Source organism: Lissotriton vulgaris, chromosome 5, assembly GCF_964263255.1.
Source record: "Lissotriton vulgaris chromosome 5, aLisVul1.2, whole genome shotgun sequence".
Lineage (NCBI taxonomy): Eukaryota > Metazoa > Chordata > Amphibia > Caudata > Salamandridae > Lissotriton > Lissotriton vulgaris.
The window spans coordinates 1,330,603,486-1,330,623,834 of record NC_141693.1 but is presented as its reverse complement, the minus strand read 5'-3'; the positions used below and the strand labels follow the sequence as shown (position 1 = coordinate 1,330,623,834).

Here is a 20,349-nt window from a genome sequence, read left to right as displayed (position 1 = left end):
GTGACTGTGACACAGTAGCACTCAGTTGATATACGCCTATTTATACCTAGGGGCAAAATCAGGCAGTCGACCCACTGACACAGAAGGGACTGCACCAGCGAGGGAGGAAAGTGAGGAAGCAGGTCCAAGCCAAGTGCAAGCCTCGCAGGAGGAAGGGGACACGACTCACATCTCCCATGAAGATGACACTGTACAGACCCCAGAGTTGCTGCACTCCCCACAGCTTTCCCAATCCCCTCCCTTGGTATTCTCACCAGAAACTTCACCATCACTGCTCCAGTCCACTCTTGCAAGCCCACCAGCCAGGAGGCGTGTCGTGACCCCACTACCATTAATGGGGTCAGCAGAGGTTGAGGGTGAGGCTCAAGTCACCGTAAATGTGAGTTCAGCAGCACTGCAGTCCACAAATGAGACAGTCACTGCTAGCAGAAGACAACGCAGACCCAGCAGTGCAGGTGGACGTGGTGAGGGCACTGTGTTCCGTGGGCTGGAGGGGAGCATGGTGCGCATTCAAAGGATGCAGGGCAAATCCATCCAAGCCTGCCAACGCCAACTCAGAGCCCTGAATGTGCAAATAGGAGACATGGGGAAGGGCGCGAGAGACATTGTGGAGTCAAATAAAGAGGTTGCCAAAACAAATACGGACATGGCAGCAGGGATGCAGCAGATGAGCAACTCAATTACGCAGCTATGCTCCAAACTTGAAAGTCAGTCACACACAAGGCGCAGGGATGCCCGTGCCCACAATACGGCCATCAATTGCTTGGTCACTGCCACATCCCTGCTATGCAGGAGGGGCATAAATATGCAGGAGACCTTAACACAGAATACAGCTGAGGTCACCAGGCGCATGGCCAGAATGACGAGTGCACTAGAGGCACTGTTGATTTCTCAAACAGCACAGAATCCTGCCCTGGACGTTGCAGAGGCTGAAGACACTAGTAGCCGGAGCAGCATGGCAAGCACTATTGTGGAGACACGGAGGAGTACCAGGCGCCAAGCTGAGGCTGCAGGGCTCGCTGAACAAAGCGAACAACACCCTAGTGGCTCAGGGAAGCGCGGGCGCAAGTGACATTACCGGTCATGGGTGAAGTAACCCGGGACATACAGTTCCCATGTGTATGATGTTTATTTTGTTACACTTAAGTGCTTGAACATTGTGGCACCATTAAAGTACGTTGGTCCCATACACAACCTGTCTGTGTCTCATTACTTACTCAGAAATAGTTGCGTGTAATCTCCTCACGTCTGTATCTGCCATCACTTGGTGTTGACACTCCAGCAGGTTGTGTTTCAGGCACAGCTATCTCGTCGTCATGATCCTCAAAGCCTGACAACTCCACCTCAGTGCCCTTCTTCACAGCAAGGTTGTGCAACATAGCACAGGCAGCAATGATTTTAAAGCAGGTCATGGGAGTATACTGCCGGGCACCTTCACTCTTGGGCAGGCACCTGAACCTGCTCTTCCAAATACCAAAGGTACGCTCCACAATATTACTTGTGCTCTTGTGGGCCCTGTTATATCTGCTTTGGCTGGGTGTTGAGGGGTTGAGGTAGGGGATGAGGATGAAGGAGTGGAGGGCATATGCACTGTCCCCTAAAAGGAAATGGAAATACATTACTCACATGCATACATGTACTTCTTACTGCAATAGGTGTTGATGGGGTCACACACTGTGTATTACCTAGAAGGTATCCTTCGCCAAATTCCCCTGCTGTCAGCCATGCATAGATACCACTGTTTTGAAATATGAAGGAGTCATGGGTACTCCCAGGAAATTTTGCAACAAGGTCAGTGATGGCGCACTTGGCATTGCAGATCACCTGCACATTGATGGTGATGGTGGACTTACGATTCCTATATATGTATTCGGTGGCAGCAGGGGGACAAATGGGAATGTGGGTGCCATCAATGCAGCCAATGATATTGGGGAAATGCGCCATCAGGTAAAAGTCAGTTTTTGTTTGGAGCAGTTCAGCATGGGTTGCAGGGAAAGATATATAATGGTCCATCCTCTGTAACATGGCGTCAAGGAATTTGTGGAAAAAGCGTGACAGGCTGCTCTGGGTCACCCGACCTACCGCAGCAACCACACTCGGTAGCTCCCAGACGCAAACAGGTGTAGGCTGTACAGCACCTGCACATGGGGTGGAATAGCGTGTGCCCTTGGGTTAGTGTGCTCCAACAGTGGTTGGAGGTCCCTGATGAGGTCCAAGATGGTGTCTGGGTCCAACCTGTACCTCTGGAGACTCTCTGCCTCTGTGAGCATGAACAAGGTGATCCTCTGTCTGTAGACCTGCTCCTGTCTCTGCCATTCCCTCTCTCCTTCCTCCTGTAGCCGTAGCCGTCTCGCAATGACATAGAATGCCGCCATTGTGTAAACAGTATTGCATTTTGGGTCCTTTTTTATAGGCTGCACCTGGTTACCACCTGCTTTCAATCCATGGTAAATACCGACTCCTAAATACCGAATTTTAAGCAAATTGGGTATTTAAGAGCTTACCTACATCTCAATTTTCAATTTTGCCACTTCTTATTTACCGATTCGGTATTTTACAGAATCGGTAAATTTACCGAATTGGTAAATTTACAGATTCAATAAATTTACTGATTCGCAAACCGTTGCGATTCGGTAAATTTACCGATTCTGTAAATTTACCGATTCGGAATGTTTACCGATTCGGTAACTTTACCGATTCGGTATATTTACCGAATCAGACGATTTTCTGTCTCCTACATCCCAAATGCTCAATACCGGTCGGAAACGGCAGAAAATCGGTATTTTCGGCCGTTACCGACCGGTATTGTGCTACCTACATCTGGCCCTAGATGTTATCTTAGCAGATCGAGGAGGAGCTTGCCGCGTGATCGGCAGCTCCTGCTGTGTGTATATCCCTGACTCCGCCCCCTCTGTCAATTTGGCCATTCAAAAATTGCATCCTTTAGCCTCTGAAATACATGCCGATACAGGTACCTGGTCCCTTTCTGGATGGTTTTGGGGTCTATTGTCTACTTGGAGTTGGAAGATCCTGATGGTGCTGGCTGGTATAGCAGGCATTATCTTTACCTGTTGTCTTTGTGTACACTGTGGACCTGCGTGCTGTTTTACTGTGCATCAAAATTAACTTCTTCTGTGACCGAGCCATCCCCGACTAAAGTTAAAGCCCAAATGGTACAACAAGAAATACAAGAGATGATGCAGATTGATGACGGTATTTTTTAGGACTGATTTTCTTAATTAGCTACATCATGCTAAAAGGGTGGTTCTGAGGGATGGAAATGGTTTTATACATTTATGCTATTCCTTTGTGTTAGCACGATGTATCTATATTTACCAGTATACTATAGAATACACTAATTAGTTACGTCAATGTTGAAACTTCTTGTGTTTCCCACCTCACATCTCTTGTGTATGCTGACTACGCTCTCAACAGACTCCTTTTTGTTTTAGGCATGTATTAGACTCGAACCATGGTCACATGCCTCATTCTCTTCCTGGCAGTCGAGTAAGCCCTGCTAGTTGAGTTATACAGACAGCTGAATACCTACTATTCTTTCTTTCTCTGAGACCCAAGGTCGCATATGGTTTCAGAGGTGATAAGCGCATTCCTAGCGGCGCCGTACTTGTCCTCCCAGGCACCAAGACGAAAGGGAGTCACCCCTCTTGACCCTCCCCAATAATAGCAGAAGCAGACTTCTAATTGAGCTTTGTGTGCCATATAAGGTCTTTCCTTTTAACCACTGTGCCTACCAGTAATTTTCCATATACGGTGTTCTCATGTAATGTGATGAAAGTATATATGCCCTGTATTGAGTGTGAATCGGCAGTCTTCTCCACGCACTGGCTGAGTGACGTCGGAAGGGCTCCTCTATAGAGTATTTTGTGTTAATAAACAATTGACTTTTCTTCACTGCCAACTGACTGATGATTGGTAATATGATAATGAGGGGCTATTGGTAGGTATAGCTCTGTAGATTATTTTTGAATTTCGTCAGTTGGGGACTCTGGTCGGACTCCACGTTTGGGGTCGTCCTCCCGTAACACGGGCGAGAAAGGACTCATGAAGGGGTACTCTGGTCGAGGGGGTGGACTTACTAATGAGTCTGGCTGAACTCCGCTCTCGCGATCAGAGAGCCCCAGCTGCTAGTGACTTCTCGCCGGAGTCCTATGGGCGAAACCCAGGAGCTGACCGTGTTGGTCATCAGGAGTGGGCAGTGGAGCATACGCAATCATACCTGTGTGCACCAGGTGAGTGTACTGATTTGTTGTCTTTAGATTGCGCTGTTGAGTGGCGTTTTAAAACAGTTAACTGTATTTGGCTGGTTGTCGGTGTGCCACGGAGAACTTTGGAAGTCTGACGGGGTGGCATTGAGGCTACACGGGCAGATGCTCCACTGACTTGTTTGGTGAATAATAGAGGTTTTCGATCAGACGCCTTGGTGTGACACGGGTGGTGCGCACCCGGCCGGACTGTTCTCGGAAAGGCCCATGGTTGCAACTGGGTAGCCTTCTGGACACATCTGAAGTGGCTCTAAGGATGCAGGTTTAGTCAGAATAGTCCTGAAGGTGAACCATGGAGACCTTGGGATGGTCTGTAGGCCGGTCTGTGGTTATTTCCTGTCTGAAGGCCTCTTGGTAGTCTCAGGACTACCTGTCTTGGTATCTGTCGGTCTGGTAGTTGGAAATATATGAGTTCTCCACGAACGGGAGTCGACGGGCCCTGTTCTTTGGTTGTTTGGATCTGGAAAAGACATGTCACTATAAAATATTGTATGTTCTGTTCGTGTTTCTTTCGTTGTGAGACAAATCCTGTCAGACAAAAGAGTGAATCTGAGTGAACATGGCCATGTTTGAAAGTGTGTGAGAAGGGTGTATCATCGATAAACAAAATGTTGTGTTTTAGTAAAATGTGTTTTGGATGTTGCTGCTGCTGGAAGAGCGGACGGTTAGATGAAAGCCAGCCTGCCCCGCCAGAGGGCAGCCCAAATTTTGATATGTACGTAAAACCTGGCCTTACGCCTATTCTGTTTAGTAATTTATGGCACAAGTATACAAAGGACAATGTGGAATTGGAATGGCCGTTAGCCGCATCATTCGATGAGAAAAAGATACAGTATTTACAGGATTGATTATTTGCCAAAAGAATCCTGCAGGCAATGTTCGATTCTTTAAAGCTGTGGCAAAAAGAGGCGAAGCGTCGTCGCATAAGGGAAGAAAAATTACTTAAAGTGAAAAATGGTCCGACCATAACCCAGAAGGCTGTAGCCTATGATATGAAACAAACTGAGAAAAACATTGAATGTTTAGACTGGCAGTTTAGGTTACAGGTGGATAAAAGTTATACGGCTCGGACTGAGCCAGAGGATGAAATCGAAGACTTATTGAATGTGCGCCCCGCCTCCTTATGCTCCGCAACGAGTGTACCCTGCGATACCGCTTGTAAATGCCCCCGCCCCGCCCATTTCACAAGCTACGGCTTCTATGCCCATGGGGCCAACCTTTACTCCTGTTTCCCCTGTACTAGCCACGGCTACATTATTCTTCCCCCCTTATGTCCCAGGTGACCTTAGCTTCACCGGCCTCGGCCTGGCCTTCCCTGTCGGCCACGTCGACTCCTGCAGTGATTGATTTGACCCCCTCCCATGCCTCAGTGACTCTGGGCGCCCGACGGCTGTATACCCGCAACACAGTAGGTGCAAAGGAAAAACAGATGATGATAGATCAAGCATCTCAATGGGTGCGGAATGTCATTTACACAATTACATATATATGGGGGACCATGCAGGATTATGAGCCAATTATGCAGCAATATGCTTTAGAGACTATGGCTAACCGCTTAATTTCCCTATGGGAGCAATGTTTCGCAGACGGAAGAGCCCCGCAGGACTTATACGACATTGTGGACCGGGCACACACATTTGAATTAGGTTTAGAAGATGTATATGGAAATTTGGTGACTATAATGAAGTATCGAGAAAGGTTGTTTACTAAATGCCCGAATTGGGATACTCAACATCCCATGCGGGAAGTGCATCCGATCTATCACCCTAAAATTCCTGAGGTCAGAGACAATGCTAATCAAGTTGTTCAAGCTCGTGTCGAAGCTCGATTTCAAGAACAATGGGTTTATACCCCGTGGAAGAGAAGCGAGGTTCTCTCCCTGAAATCCTAGTTACCTGACCCTCGGAAAAATCCCACCGCTTACTATAAGGAAGTCACTGAGGCCGCTTCATCTGCCGTGATGACTTTAGCTGATATTGAATTATTTTTCTGGTTGTTGGTGCCTGTCGATGTGTGGCGGCAGGTGCATGATCATCCTCATGTTAACGAATTGGGAGGAACTTGGGAACAAATTAAAGACTGGGCTAAAGACTGGAACCCAGAGACAAACTAAGACAGGAAATGTTATTGTTGCCGGGTCGGATTATCACATATATATGCACTCTTTAATTCCACCCAGAAAGGTGGATTGGGATAAACTAACTGCTTGCAAACAAAAGAAGGATGAGAGTGTATCAGATTTCTTTACTAGATTCGAAGGGGTGTTTATTGATTTCAGTGGACAAGATTTATCTGTGGAAGGTGGGGTAAGATTATTCGTGAATCGGTTTGTGACTAATTCGTTGCCCAAAATATCTGCTCGGCTCCAGGCAGCCGAATGCACTTGGACCACCTCTACTCCCTCTGTTATTTTAAGTATGGCCCAATATTAGGAGCACAGAGAAAATGAGAGTAAAGATAAATCTGACAAGAAGACGAAAGATCTTAAGACTCAAGTGTTATTATAGCAAGTAGTCAGAGGACGGGGTAGAGACGCAGTGGGAAGGGGGTTTGTTCCAAGTGGGGTGGGAGTAGGACGGGGAGGAGGTCTAGCTGTTGCTTTGGGACCAAACCAATGTGCTTATTGTAAACAGGAAGGACATTGGCGAGCGCAGTGTCCTTTCCTTTTAGCACAAAATGCAGCTGTAGGAGGCAGAGGGAGAGGAAGAGGAAGAATTGACCGGAGCGACATGAGAAGAGAAGAAGTGACGCGAGGTGAGATAGTAGGAAATTGTTTTGATAAAGCAAAAGGGAGACAGTACTATAATGAAGATTGTGGAGCGGGAGGGTCAGATGTGTATTACTATGCATAGGACAGCCACGGACGGAGCAGGGGCATAGTGGCAGTACCCGTCGATCAGAAAGGGCCTTATGTTAAAGGACAATTAATGGGAACTGTTGAGGATTTTCTAGTAGACACGGGTGCAATGAATAGTTTGATTGCTCATTCACTGGTCCCAGGGGCTGTTCTCTCCGGGCAACACAATATTTCAGTCGGGTTTTCTGGTATCCCGGTGGTGAGCCCCATATCTAAGCCTCTCCCGCTTACCATAGGTCCAGTCACGGTGGATTTCCCATTTTTGCTAACTTCACATTGTGGGGAAAATTTATTAGGGTTGGACCTGCTAAAGAAATTGCACGCAAAGATATTTTGTTCCCCTGATGGAGTGTATATAACTATTCAACCGCCTGACCAGCACACTCAGCAGAGTCTTGCTAAAGATGAACCCCTCCCTCCTGAGCTGGCTGTCATTCCACCTACATTATGGGCAACAGGTGATACTGACATTTGCCTCTTAAATATTCCGCCAGTCTCTATTACCCTGAATGTCCCTTTGCCCCGTATCCCACAGTACAAGATCTCACCGGCAGGTGAAAAGGCATTATTGACGATAATACAGGACCTCATTGATAAGGATGTGGTAGAAGAAACGGTCTCCAACATTTGTAACAGCCCTATATTACTGATTTTGAAAAAGGCCCCTATGGGAAGTGGCCATGACTATGCGGATACTTATCGCTTTGTAGTTGATCTGCACGAAGTTAATAAAGTGGTGGTTCCTCAATATCCTGTGGTTTCAGATATTACCACCATTCTTACTATGATTCCCCAAACATCCATATTCTTCTCTGTTATAGATCTAAAGAATGCTTTTTTTAGCATTCCAATACATCCTGACAGCCGTCCTATTTTTGGCTTCTCATTATCTGGGCGCAGCTTCAGATTTTGTCGCGCCCCTCAAGGCTATACGGAGAGTCCTAGTATTTACAGTCAAGCTTTGAAAGTACTTTTAGACAAACTAATCTTGCCAGCAGGGAACGTTCTTCTCCAATATGTAGAGGATTTATTGGTGGCATCAGACACAGAGGAAGGTTGTAAGGAATCTACAGTTAAATTATTGTTACATTTAGAAGCTCATGGTAATAAAGTGTCCCTTTCTAAGTTTCAATATTGTCGACAGGAGGTGACATATCTTGGTCATCTACTGTCGAAAGAGGGGAGGAAACTACCTCCTGAACGTGTGTCTACTATCTCTAACATGCTTGTTCCTCATACTCAGCATGATGTTCGTGCATTTCTTGGCATAACCTCTTACTGTCGCCAGTGGATTCCTAATTTTTCTCTTCTTACTAAACCTCTTTTGTATTTAACCACTAAGGATGTGCATGAACCTTTACCTTGGACTTACGAGTGTCAGGAGGCTTTTGATTCTTTGAAAACTGCTCTCTGTTCAGGCCCTGTTTTAGGGACCCCTGATTACCAAAAGCCTTTTGTGCTCTATGTGCATGAGGTGGACGGTTGCTCGCTTTCTGTGTTAACACAAGGATTTGGTGGTAAGCAAAGACCTTGTGCTTATTTTTCGGCAGTATAGGATTATGATGCCAGAGCACTTCCTAGCTGTTTGAGGGCTACTGCCGCAGTGGCGGTGGCCATCCGACAGTCGGAAGGACTCGTTTTAAATTCCGACCTCACAGCAATGGTACCGCACGCTGTGGACACCCTCTTGAATAAAACTAAGACTCAGCACCTTACGAGTGCACGACTTACTGGATATGAATTAACTTTATTCGCTCCCCATATCACTATCAAAAGATGTGCCACTCTGAACCCAGCCACTTTACTACCCCTCCCTCCAGATGAACCAAATAATGACATACATGATTGTATATTTCCGACTGAGGAAAAAACGAAGGGACGGGTGGACGTCGCAGACACGCCCCTATCTGCCCACCAAGGAGAGTTGTATGTGGATGGCTCTTGTTTCAAGTTACCAGATGGCACAACGACAACTGCCAATGTAATCACTACTCTTCGCACCATAGTTGACGCTTCTCGAGTTCCCTATCATTCTGCCCAAGCAGCTGAGCTAATAGCGCTGCTGCGAGCCTGTGAGTTAAGTGAAGGATTGGAAGTAAACATTTATACTTACAGCCAATACGCCTTTTGCGTGGCTCATAGCTTTGGCAAACTGTGGTTTTGAAAGGGGATTTCTCACCTCATACGGCCCCTCACACGGCCAGCGAATACAACATGGCCCTTTGATCTTAAGGTTGCTAACTGCTTTGACACTGCCCCAAAAGGTTGCAATTGTGAAGTGCAGTGCACATAAGGCAATAGTGGATACTGTAGGAGAGGGAAATGCTTTTGCTGATCAAACGGCTAAGGAGACGGATGGATCCAAAATGTCTCCCATGTATGTAAGCTCGGCTAGATGGATTGAGGAGTCTGACATATTTGATAACACAATGGAAAGTGTCTGAGAGATACAGAAAGAGGCTACTCCTGCTGAACTGTTCCATTGGGAAACCGAGGTGGGGAGGTTGGATGACAATGGTTGTTGGATTGACTTAAGTAAGAAACAAAAGTGGATGCTTCCCAATGCATTTGTTAATGCCGTAGTAGTTATGGCTCATGGAACAGTGCATGTTGGAGCACAGGGTATTTGCTCTTTGTTAGACCCAGTATGGAATAACCCTAATATTGCTAAAACTGCGGCACATTAGATTCAACATTGTATGGTTTGTTTACAACATAACCCGGGAGGGCTGGAATCTGTCCTTGGTGGAAATTTTGCACCGCCATCCTTACCTTTTGAAGTACTTCAGATGGATTACATACAGTTACAAAGAGTGAACAATTTGAAATATGTTCTGGTGGTGGTCTGCGCTTTTAGTAAACGGTGGAAGCTTACCCCACTAAGGAAAACACAGCCCTAGCAACGGCCAAAGCCTTGATTAAGGAGTACTTCCCAAGATATAGATTACCTAGAGTAATTTGGTCAGATAACGGGAAACACTTTAATGCAGATCTTATCAGGCATATCTATAATGGATTACACATCAAACAGAAATTCCATGCTACCAGGCATCCCCCGTCTGCAGGGTTGGTTTACAAATATAATGAGAGTTTGAAATTGAAAATGGCCTAAATTCAGGAAACACCGGGTTGAAGTGGCCCGACGCTTTATTAACTTTAATGTCTTTGAGTGTCGCCCCTCATTCCCGGTCAGGATTGTCACACTATGAAGTCATTTTTGGGTGGCCAGCTAATATTTGGGGCGTTCCATGACCTAGGAACTTTAGAGAAATTGATTACCCAATGATGACAGATTACCTGTATGCCTTGACTAAAGACCTTCGTTCTATCCATCAACAGGTGTCAGATACACTGCAGCCCCTGCCGGAGGGTCCAGGACATCGTTTGGAGCCAATGGGTGAGGGTGAAAAACGATCAGCGAAAATCTAGTCTGGAGCCCAGGTGGACCGAACCAGTCCAAATTCAACTGGCCACTCGGACTGCGGTGAAGGTGAATGGACGGAAACACTCGATACATGTTTCTCATCTCAGGAAAGTACCTTTCCCGCTTCCTTTTGATCAACCAACTCCAGAAGGGATCTTGACCCAGGAGAGTGAAAGAGCTCCTTGTATGCTTCCTTTTTCGGACGCCCAAGAAATTGAGAAAAGGCAAGAGGAAGGAGCATCAGGCATGAGAGGGGTCTCGCTACCAATAGTGAAATTGGCCCCAGAATCGGTTGTCCCTGCTGATACACAAGGAGTTCAGGATAAATCAGACATCACGTATGCCATTTTGCCTGCTTTGTTTGTTGATCAGGAGTTACCTGGTCATGTTCGCTACAACCTGTGGTCCAGAAAACAACGCTGTACCCCTGATAACAACGGCAGGAGATAGGGAGAGACTTGAGTGCCAGGGCATTGCTAGATCAGCTTGGGGGTACTGAGCAGGGCAGTGGACTGAACACGTTGAGAGCTGAAACATTGTGTTGCTCTGTTCAGAACGAAAGACTAAGAAACTAGAGAAAGGGCCCAGGTTGCAACTTTTTACAGCATTGTAACACAGATCTGTTTTTCTTTGATGAACGATAGGAGCCTGCCTGTGATTTGATTTTGATTTCAGATTTGTAAAGCACATAGCTACCCTGGGGCGTCCCAGTGCTGACAATCAACCTGCAGCGATCAGAGGGAAGAAGTTGTGGGGAGAGTTTTATGGGAAGAGCCAAGTTTTTAATCGCCTACGGAAGGCCAGTAGGTTGGTTTCTCTTCGGATGGGGAGTGGAAGGGAATTCCACAGCTTTGGAGCATTATATGAGAACAGTCGCCCCCCTGAGCGGGCCTTTCTTATTCTGGGGACACTGGCCAGGGAGAGGGAGTCTGATCTAAGCTGTCTGTTGGAGTGATGTGGTTTGATGAGAGATCTCAGGATAGGCGGGCCTCTGCCTTGAAGTATTTTATGTGAGATGCAGAGGGTTTTAAAGGTGATCCTTTCCTGGATCGGGAGCCAGTGTAATGATCTGAGGGCAGGTTTGGCAGAGCATCTGGATTTGGTCCCGGTCAGGAGTCTGGCAGCGGCATTTTGGGCACATTGCAGTCTCTTGATGACCGATGAGGTAGCACCTAAATATAAGGCATTTCCGTAGTCCAGTCTAGAATTAAATAGACCCTACATTAGCAGTTTCCTGGACTGAAAGGGGATTAATTGGAGGATTTTTCGAGCTATCTGTATGAGGCCAAAGCATGTGCCGGCATTTTTTCTCGCCTGGACTTTAAAGTTGAGGTCCTGGTCCATTCAGATACCAAGGCTCTTAACTTCAGTCTTGGGGGTAGGGGGTGATCCCATGCAAGGTGGCCAGGTGAGGGAAGGGGGGAGTCTGCGTGGGTCCCCCAAAAGAAGGATCTCAGATTTCTCTTCGTTAAGTTTCAGACGAGAATCGCACATCCATTGAGAGATGTTCTGGAGGCAGGATGACAAGTTGTCCAGGCATTTGGTCGACTGGTTTATAGAGACGACCAGCTGGGTATCGTCGGCGTACATAACAGTTTTTATGCCGAATGGAGTTACGATGTCTTCGAGGGGAGACATGTATAGGTTAAAAAGTGTGGGGCTCAGGGAGGAGCACTGGGGGACCCCACACTGGAGGGGGAGAGCTCTGGAATTAGCTGAGCCGTCGGTCACCTGGAAGGTTCTGCCTTCTAGGAAGGATTTGATCCAAGACTGGGCGGTACCGGAGATTCCTGCCATGCTAAGACGGTGGATAAGGATGGTATGTTCCACCGTGTCGAAGGCGGAATCACGTGTAGGAGGATCACTGCCACTGATCCTCCCACATCTAGGATGGTTCTTGCCTCTTCGACCACGGCTAGGAGTACGGTCCTGGTCTAAACCCTGTCTGGGATTGGCGGAGAAGGTTGTTAGATTCTAAGAAGAGGGAGAGTTGTTGATTGACAATTTTCTCGGCCACTTTGCTGATGGCCGGGAGGAGGTAGATAGGTCTAAAGTTAGACAGGTCAGCGGGATCGAGGTGGGGCTTTTTGAGAATCGCACAGACTGTAGCTTTTTTCCAGTTGGTTGGAACGATGCCTTGAGCAAAAGACGCATTGATAAGGTTGGTAAGGGGGAGGAGACAGTAGAAGCGACCAGTTTTAATTTGCTCATGGGTGCTGGGTCTGTGGGAGCCCCACTCTTCACTGTATGAAGGGTGGTCAGAAACAGTTCTGTGGACACCTGGGAGAACGCCTCGAGACATGGAGCCTCCGGACAAGTGAGAGGCGTCGGGGGGTGTGGGGAGGTGCTGTGGGTGGGGAGGGTTTTTAGGATATTGTTGATTTTTGTTGAGAAAAACTCAGCTAGCTGATTGCATCTAGTGCCAGATGGATATGATATGGGCAGTGGTTCCGGGGTTTTCGTCAGAAGATGAACAATACGATAGGTTTCTTTGGCGGAGTTACCTGCAGCTAGTATTTTTCCTTTGAATAATGTAGCCTTGGTATTTTTTATACAGGTTTTGTACTCCTCCATGGCTGACCTGTATTCATTTTTACTTTCGTTAGCTCAGTCCTTTCTCCAAAGGCGCTCGAGCTTTTTACACCTTTTTCTAAGTTCACGTAGTTCTGGGGTGAACCAGGGGGATTTAAAAGTTCCCTTTTTACTGGGAAGGGGTGTGACGGGGAGGATTGCGTTAAGGGATTGTTCGATCCAGGAGCGGAGTTGGGCTTCTGCTCGGGAGGGATCTGGGTCGAGCTCAGGTGTAGTGGAGGCTAGTTCGTGGGTCCAAATTGCCGTGTCCAGTTTTTGCCTTGGGCGGGATGGTGCTTGGGGAGGTGGTCTGTCCTGAGCTTCGTTTGCGAGTTGGAGCTTAAAAGGGATTAAGTGGTGGTCTGACCAAGGGATGGGAAGGGGTTCGTTCACCACTAGGCTCGGGAGGTTGGTGAATATGGGGTCCAGCAAGTGGCCCTTAGAGTGGGTGGACTGATTGCATTTTAAGTGCATGTTAAGGGAGGCTAGATCGTCCTTAAGGTCCTCCGCTTTTTTGTTTGATGGGTCATCGAAATGGAGATTTAGGTCTCCTAAGACCGTAAAGTTGGGGGATAGACAGGCAAGAGAGGAGGTCATTTCCACTAGGGATTTGCAAAAAAGACTTTGCTGTCCTGGAGGGCGATAAACGAGGATTCCCGAGAGGGTATTTGACGGGGATAAGTGGATGGAAAAACTGACATTTTCACAGTCCCGAATTGGGCTGTCCTTGAAGTGACAGGACAGGTTATTTCTGTAAATAATCGCGATTCCGCCCCCTATCCCGGAGAGTCTGTCCTGATGTTTGATTAGGTAACCTGGGGGGAGTGTTTGAACTATGTCAGGGTCTGAAGTGGAATTGATCCAAGTTTCAGTGAGAAAAAGAACCTCAAGTTCAAATTCCAGCAAAAGCAGATTGATTTCTGCTCAGTGTTTCGGGAGGGACCTGCAATTGAGTAAAGCCATCTTAATCCATCGTGTTTTCGGGGGGATTCGTGGTGTCAGCCTGTATGGGGAAATCGGGCAACAGGATTGTCCTACCTCTAAAGAGATAATGTGGCGGCAAGGAGTGGGTAAGATGTTCCCGAGTTGGAGGAGGGTTTCTTGGGTGTACCTCAATGGAGATGGTGTTGGAGTTGCAGAGGTCCTGGGCTAAAGGCTCGGTCTGGCGCGGACGGGCGCAGACGGGCTTGCCTTTGGCACGCTGGCGGCGCGCCCGCAGCGCGCGTCCGACTGAGGCACATCCTTAAGGGGCGAAGGGGGTGGGTGTGGCTTCCGGTTAGAGGACGAGGCCTCAGGATAGTGAGCGTGGCTGCGTTATCAGGCTGATGGCGGCAAGAATGAGTTAGTACCCGCGGCAGCATTTACGTCGGCTGCGCAGGGTGATTACTGTCGAGTTGAAGGAGGGGGAGTGCCCAGAGGAAAGTGCTACAACAGGTAAAAACAATTAATAACAGGATTCACAAAGTTTAAAAAACGCTAAGCGTTCCTCCCGGCTTCCGCCTCAGGAGCTGTCTGGTAGACTGAATGCAAGCTGTCACTATTAGCGCGACTTATATGTTACCAGTGGGCGTGGCCTCAGGATAGTGGGCGTGGCCTCGTTATCAGGCTGATGGCGGCAAGAATGAGTTAGTGCCCGGGGCAGCGTTTACGTTGGCTGCGCGGGGTGATTACTGTCGAGTTGAAGAAGGGGGAGTGCCCAGAGGAAAATGCTACAACAGGTAAAAACAATTATTAACAGGAAACAGGATTCACAAAGTTTAAAAAACGCTAAGCGTTCCTCCCGGCTTCCGCCTCAGGAGCTGTCTGGTAGCTCTAAAGGACACAGGAAAGAAGAACCCTCTGGCAGGTTGGACTGTGGCCCTTAGTATAGGTTGGACTTGTTGTTAAAAAATGTATCCCTTTGGTTGTTTTATTCCTGAGGAGGAACGCCCCCTTGCTCCTCGATGCATGCCTACTTGAGTATCAATGTTTTCATCTTGGACAACACGAGTGAAAATCACTTTCGTAATCACCATTGCTGTTTTTTTCCTTATAATAATGAATGTGTTTTTATATATAGAATTTCATCACCCTATGCATACTGTATTAGGAACTTCCACTACCCCAACTGAGCATTATTTCCTTACGCTAGCCCCTCATAAGGAAAGGCATGGTCAGACTTTTGTTAATAATGTATTTGTAGAGCTGTTGCATCAAACTCATAGTGCTACCAATACGACAAATTGTTGGGTTTGTGGTTTGTTGCCCTCGGTAATGCATAGACATGACCTTTTTATTTCATTACCTTTATCTTTTTTGGGAAGTTGTGAGGCCTGGTTCAAATTACTGTCCATGATGTACCTCCACTACACTGTAGATTCATCTTGATACTCTGAGCGTGATTATGAAATGATTCTGGCCTATATAGAGGTACACCAGTGTTTAGATGCACAGGGGAATGATGGGGAAGGATTGCTAGACCCAAATGCCTGCATGAATCTATATACAGAATATGAGAAGGTGACTTGGCTGAAAAGATCCTCGATTTTGCAGAATTTAATTTCACTCAGTATTTTCAGCAATTTCAGGATTGGAATGTTACTGATGATAGAGCTATCCCGGTGCCCATACTGAATAGCACTTCCGCCTTTTGTTTAGAGGGTACTGGACGCATTTCAGTAGGGGATAGCCGTTGTAATTATATATATCGACTACGCACTTTTAGTAGCCCTCCACTGTTAACCCCTCCAAATGTGTATTTTGTCTGTGTTGCAAATGCCTACACATGGTTTCCACGAGGATGGACAGGTCATTGTTACTTATCCTTTCTGAATCCACCTGTCTACATAGCCCCCTCTAATTATCATAAGGACCATATGTTAGATGGACAAAGTTTGCCTGTGATACGAGATAAAAGGGATTTGGATACATCCGAGGTAGATCAAACCGATACTCCTGAACAGCTCTTTATTGATATAGTCAAAGGAGTATTTCCTATTTGCGGGCCCATCATCACTAGTAAAGAAGTAAGGCGCCTATCTCAGGTAGTTGAAAGAGTTATAAATACCACAGCTGGCATATTAATTAATTTGACGGTGGAGCTTCAGGCCACGAGACTCGTTTCGCTTCAAAATCATATGGTACTTGGGGCCAGATGTAGGTAAATCAGATTTACCGATTCACAAATACCAAATTTTACCAAAATGGTATTTATGAATCGGTAAATCAGATGTAGGTAAAAAATCTGTATTTTTTACTGATTCGGTAAAAATCGGTATCGGACTTTCGGTATTTACCGAATCGGTATTTACCGAATCGGTATTTCCCATTCATTCCTATGGGCCAAAAGGCCCATAGGAATGAATGGGAAATACCGAATCGGTAAATACTGATTTGGTAAATACCGATTCGGTAAATTCCGAATCGGAGAGCAAGCAAAAGTGAAACTTAAGAAAACAACCAATCAGGTGCTACCACCCTCCCCCACCCTACTAGGAAGTGGCGACCCAGGCAGCTGCAACTAATTAGAAGGTTCTGGAGAGGCAGTCTGAGCTGAGAAGAGTCACAGAGCAGCAGGGAGAGTTTTTTTAAACTTTACCAACTGAACAATGGCAAGCAGCAGTGAAAGTCAGAAGGCAGAAAGAAAGAGGAAAATAAAGTTCAGCAGCATGGAGCTGCAGGTACTTGTGGAGGAGGTAGTGAGGGTGCACAACAAACTTTTTGACAGGCACTCCCTCACTATTCCCGAGTCTGCCAAAAGGAAAATGTGGCTGGCAATTACTGAAAAAGTGAATGCTGTGGGAGTCACAACCAGGAATACTGAGGATCTCAAAAAAAGATTCTATGACGTCAGGAGCCTCACCAAGAAAAAAATGGCAGATATCCACAAGCAGGCAGGCCTAACCGGTGGAGGCAGGAACACAGCGCCCCCCCCGACTGACCTGGAGGAGTTGGTGTCCTCAACCATTGAGGCAGACAGCATCTGCGGACTGGGAGATGTGGACAGCTCAGCCAGAGCGGCAACAAAAAAAGGTAAGACGCATGCGCAGCACAACACCCCATACCAACCTGCTTCCCTATACCCTATGTGGACAAGCAAACCCCAGTCCAGTACTGCTATCACTATACAGGAGGAATGCATTATGGGAAATGTAGTCAGCAAATGTAAGACCATGTGCAACAGCGCAGACATCAGCAAGTTAGTGAACTGAATGCAGATAAAAGAAAGTGAAATGTGTAAAGCATTTATTGTAGTGACTGTGACACAGTAGCACTCAGTTGATATACGCTTATTTATACCTAGGGGCAAAATCAGGCAGTCGACCCACTGACACAGAAGGGACTGCACCAGCGAGGGAGGAAAGTGAGGAAGCAGGTCCAAGCCAAGTGCAAGCCTCGCAGGAGGAAGGGGACACGACTCGCATCTCCCATGAAGATGACACTGTACAGACCCCAGAGTTGCTGCACTCCCCACAGCTTTCCCAATCCCCTCCCTTGGTATTCTCACCAGAAACTTCACCATCACTGCTCCAGTCCACTCTTGCAAGCCCACCAGCCAGGAGGCGTGTCGTGACCCCACTACCATTAATGGGGTCAGCAGAGGTTGAGGGTGAGGCTCAAGTCACCGTAGATGTGAGTTCAGCAGCACTGCAGTCCACAAATGAGACAGTCACTGCTAGCAGAAGACAACGCAGACCCATGCAGGTGGACGTGGTGAGGGCACTGTGTTCCGTGGGCTGGAGGGGAGCATGGTGCGCATTCAAAGGATGCAGGGCAAATCCATCCAAGCCTGCCAACGCCAACTCCGAGCCCTGAATGTGCAAATAGGAGACATGGGGAAGGGCATGAGAGACATTGTGGAGTCAAATAAAGAGGTTGCCAAAACAAATACGGACATGGCAGCAGGGATGCAGAAGATGAGCAACTCAATTACGCAGCTATGCTCCAAACTTGAAAGTCAGTCACACACAAGGCGCAGGGATGCCCGTGCCCACAATACGGCCATCAATTGCTTGGTCACTGCCACATCCCTGCTATGCAGGAGGGCCATAAATATGCAGGAGACCTTAACACAGAATACAGCTGAGGTCACCAGGGGCATGGCCAGAATGACGAGTGCACTAGAGGCACTGTTGATTTCTCAAACAGCACAGAATCCTGCCCTGGACGTGGCAGAGGCTGAAGACACTAGTAGCCGGAGCAGCATGGCAAGCACTATTGTGGAGACACGGAGGAGTACCAGGCGCCAAGCTGAGGCTGCAGGGCTCGCTGAACAAAGCGAACAACACACTAGTGGCTCAGGGAAGCGCGGGCGCAAGTGACATTACCGGTCATGGCTGAAGTAACCCGGGACATACAGTCCCCACGTGTATGATGTTTATTTTGTTACACTTAAGTGCTTGAACGTTGTGGCACCATTAAAATACGTTGGTCCCATACACAACCTGTCTGTGTCTCATTACTTACTCAGAAATAGTTGCGTGTAATCTCCTCACGTCTGTATCTGCCATCACTTGGTGTTGACACTCCAGCAGGTTGTGTTTCAGGCACAGCAATCTCGTCGTCATGATCCTCAAAGTCTGACAACTCCACCTCAGTGCCCTTCTTCACAGCAAGGTTGTGCAACATAGCACAGGCAGCAATGATTTTACAGCAGGTCATGGGGGTATACTGCCGGACACCTCCACTCTTGTGCAGGCACCTGAACCTGCTCTTCCAAATACCAAAGGTACGCTCCACAATATTTCTTGTGCTCTTGTGGGCCCTGTTATATCTGCTTTGGCTGGGTGTTGAGGGGTTGAGGTAGGGGATGAGGATGAAGGAGTGGAGGGCATATGCACTGTCCCCTAAAAGGAAATGGGAATACATTACTCACATGCATACATGTACTTCTTACTGCAATAGGTGTTAATGGGGTCACACACTGTGTATTACCTAGAAGGTATCCTTCGCCAAATTCCCCTGCCGTCAGCCATGCATAGATACCACTGTTTTGAAATATGAAGGAGTCATGGGTACTCCCAGGAAATTTTGCAACAAGGTCAGTGATGGCGCACTTGGCATTGCAGATCACCTGCACATTGATGGTGTGGGTGGAGTTACGATTCCTATATATGTATTCGGTGGCAGCAGGGGGACGAATGGGAATGTGGGTGCCATCAATGCAGCCAATGATATTGGGGAAATGGGCCATCAGGTAAAAGTCAGTTTTTGTTTGGAGCAGTTCAGCATGGGTTGCAGGGAAAGATATATAATGGTCCATCCTCTGTAACATGGCGTCAAGGAATTTGTGGAAAAAGCGTGACCGGCTGCTCTGGGTCACCCCACCTACCGCAGCAACCACACTCGGTAGCTCCCAGACACAAGCAGGTGTAGGGTGCACAGCACCTGCACATGGGGTGGAATAGCGTGTGCCCTTTGGTTAGTGTGCTCCAACAGTGGTTGGAGGTCCCTGATGAGGTCCAAGATGGTGTCTGGGTCCAACCTGTACCTCTGGAGACTCTCTGCCTCTGTGAGCATGAACAAGGTGATCCTCTGTCTGTAGACCTGCTCCTGTCTCTGCCATTCCCTCTCTCCTTCCTCCTGTAGCCGTAGCCGTCTCGCAATGACATAGAATGCCGCCATTGTGTAAACAGTATTGCATTTTGGGTCCTTTTTTATAAGCTGCACCTGGTTACCACCTGCTTTCAATCCATGGTAAATACCGACTCCGAATTTTAAGCAAATTGGGTATTTAAGAGCTTACCTACATCTCAATTTTCAATTTTGCCACTTCTTATTTACCGATTCGGTATTTTACAGAATCGGTAAATTTACCGAATCGGTAAATTTACAGATTCGATAAATTTACTGATTCGCAAACCGTTGCGATTCGGTAAATTTACAGATTCTGTAAATTTACCGATTCGGAATGTTTACCGATTCGGTAACTTTACCGATTCGGTATATTTACCGAATCAGACGATTTTCTGTCTCCTACATCCCAAATGCTCAATACCGGTCGGAAACGACAGAAAATCGGTATTTTCGGCCGTTACCGACCAGTATTGTGCTACCTACATCTGGCCCTAGATGTTATCTTAGCAGATCGAGGAGGAGCTTGCCGCGTGATCGGCAGCTCCTGCTGTGTGTATATCCCTGACTCCGCCCCCTCTGTCCATTTGGCCATTCAAAAATTGCATCCTTTAGCCTCTGAAATACATGCCGATACAGGTACCTGGTCCCTTTCTGGATGG

The 20,349-nt window shown here is 47.3% G+C and overlaps 2 protein-coding genes across 3 annotated transcripts in view; both read left to right on the top strand.

Annotated features, from left to right (window-relative positions):
• LOC147712558 (uncharacterized) overlaps window positions 1-18,552 on the top strand; it is a 65,485-nt gene extending 46,933 nt beyond the window's left edge. For both annotated transcript variants that reach the window (XM_086923260.1, XM_086923259.1), the window contains 2 exons: window positions 10,480-17,146; window positions 17,418-18,552. In XM_086923260.1, the coding sequence (XP_086779386.1) occupies window positions 16,723-17,146; window positions 17,418-17,929 (936 nt within the window). In that variant the 5' untranslated portion in view covers window positions 10,480-16,722 and the 3' untranslated portion in view covers window positions 17,930-18,552. The remainder of the gene's footprint in view (window positions 1-10,479; window positions 17,147-17,417) is intronic.
• The window catches only part of SLC26A8 (solute carrier family 26 member 8), a 3,386,895-nt gene that overhangs the window by 1,406,686 nt on the left and 1,959,860 nt on the right, over window positions 1-20,349 (top strand). The window lies entirely within an intron of this gene.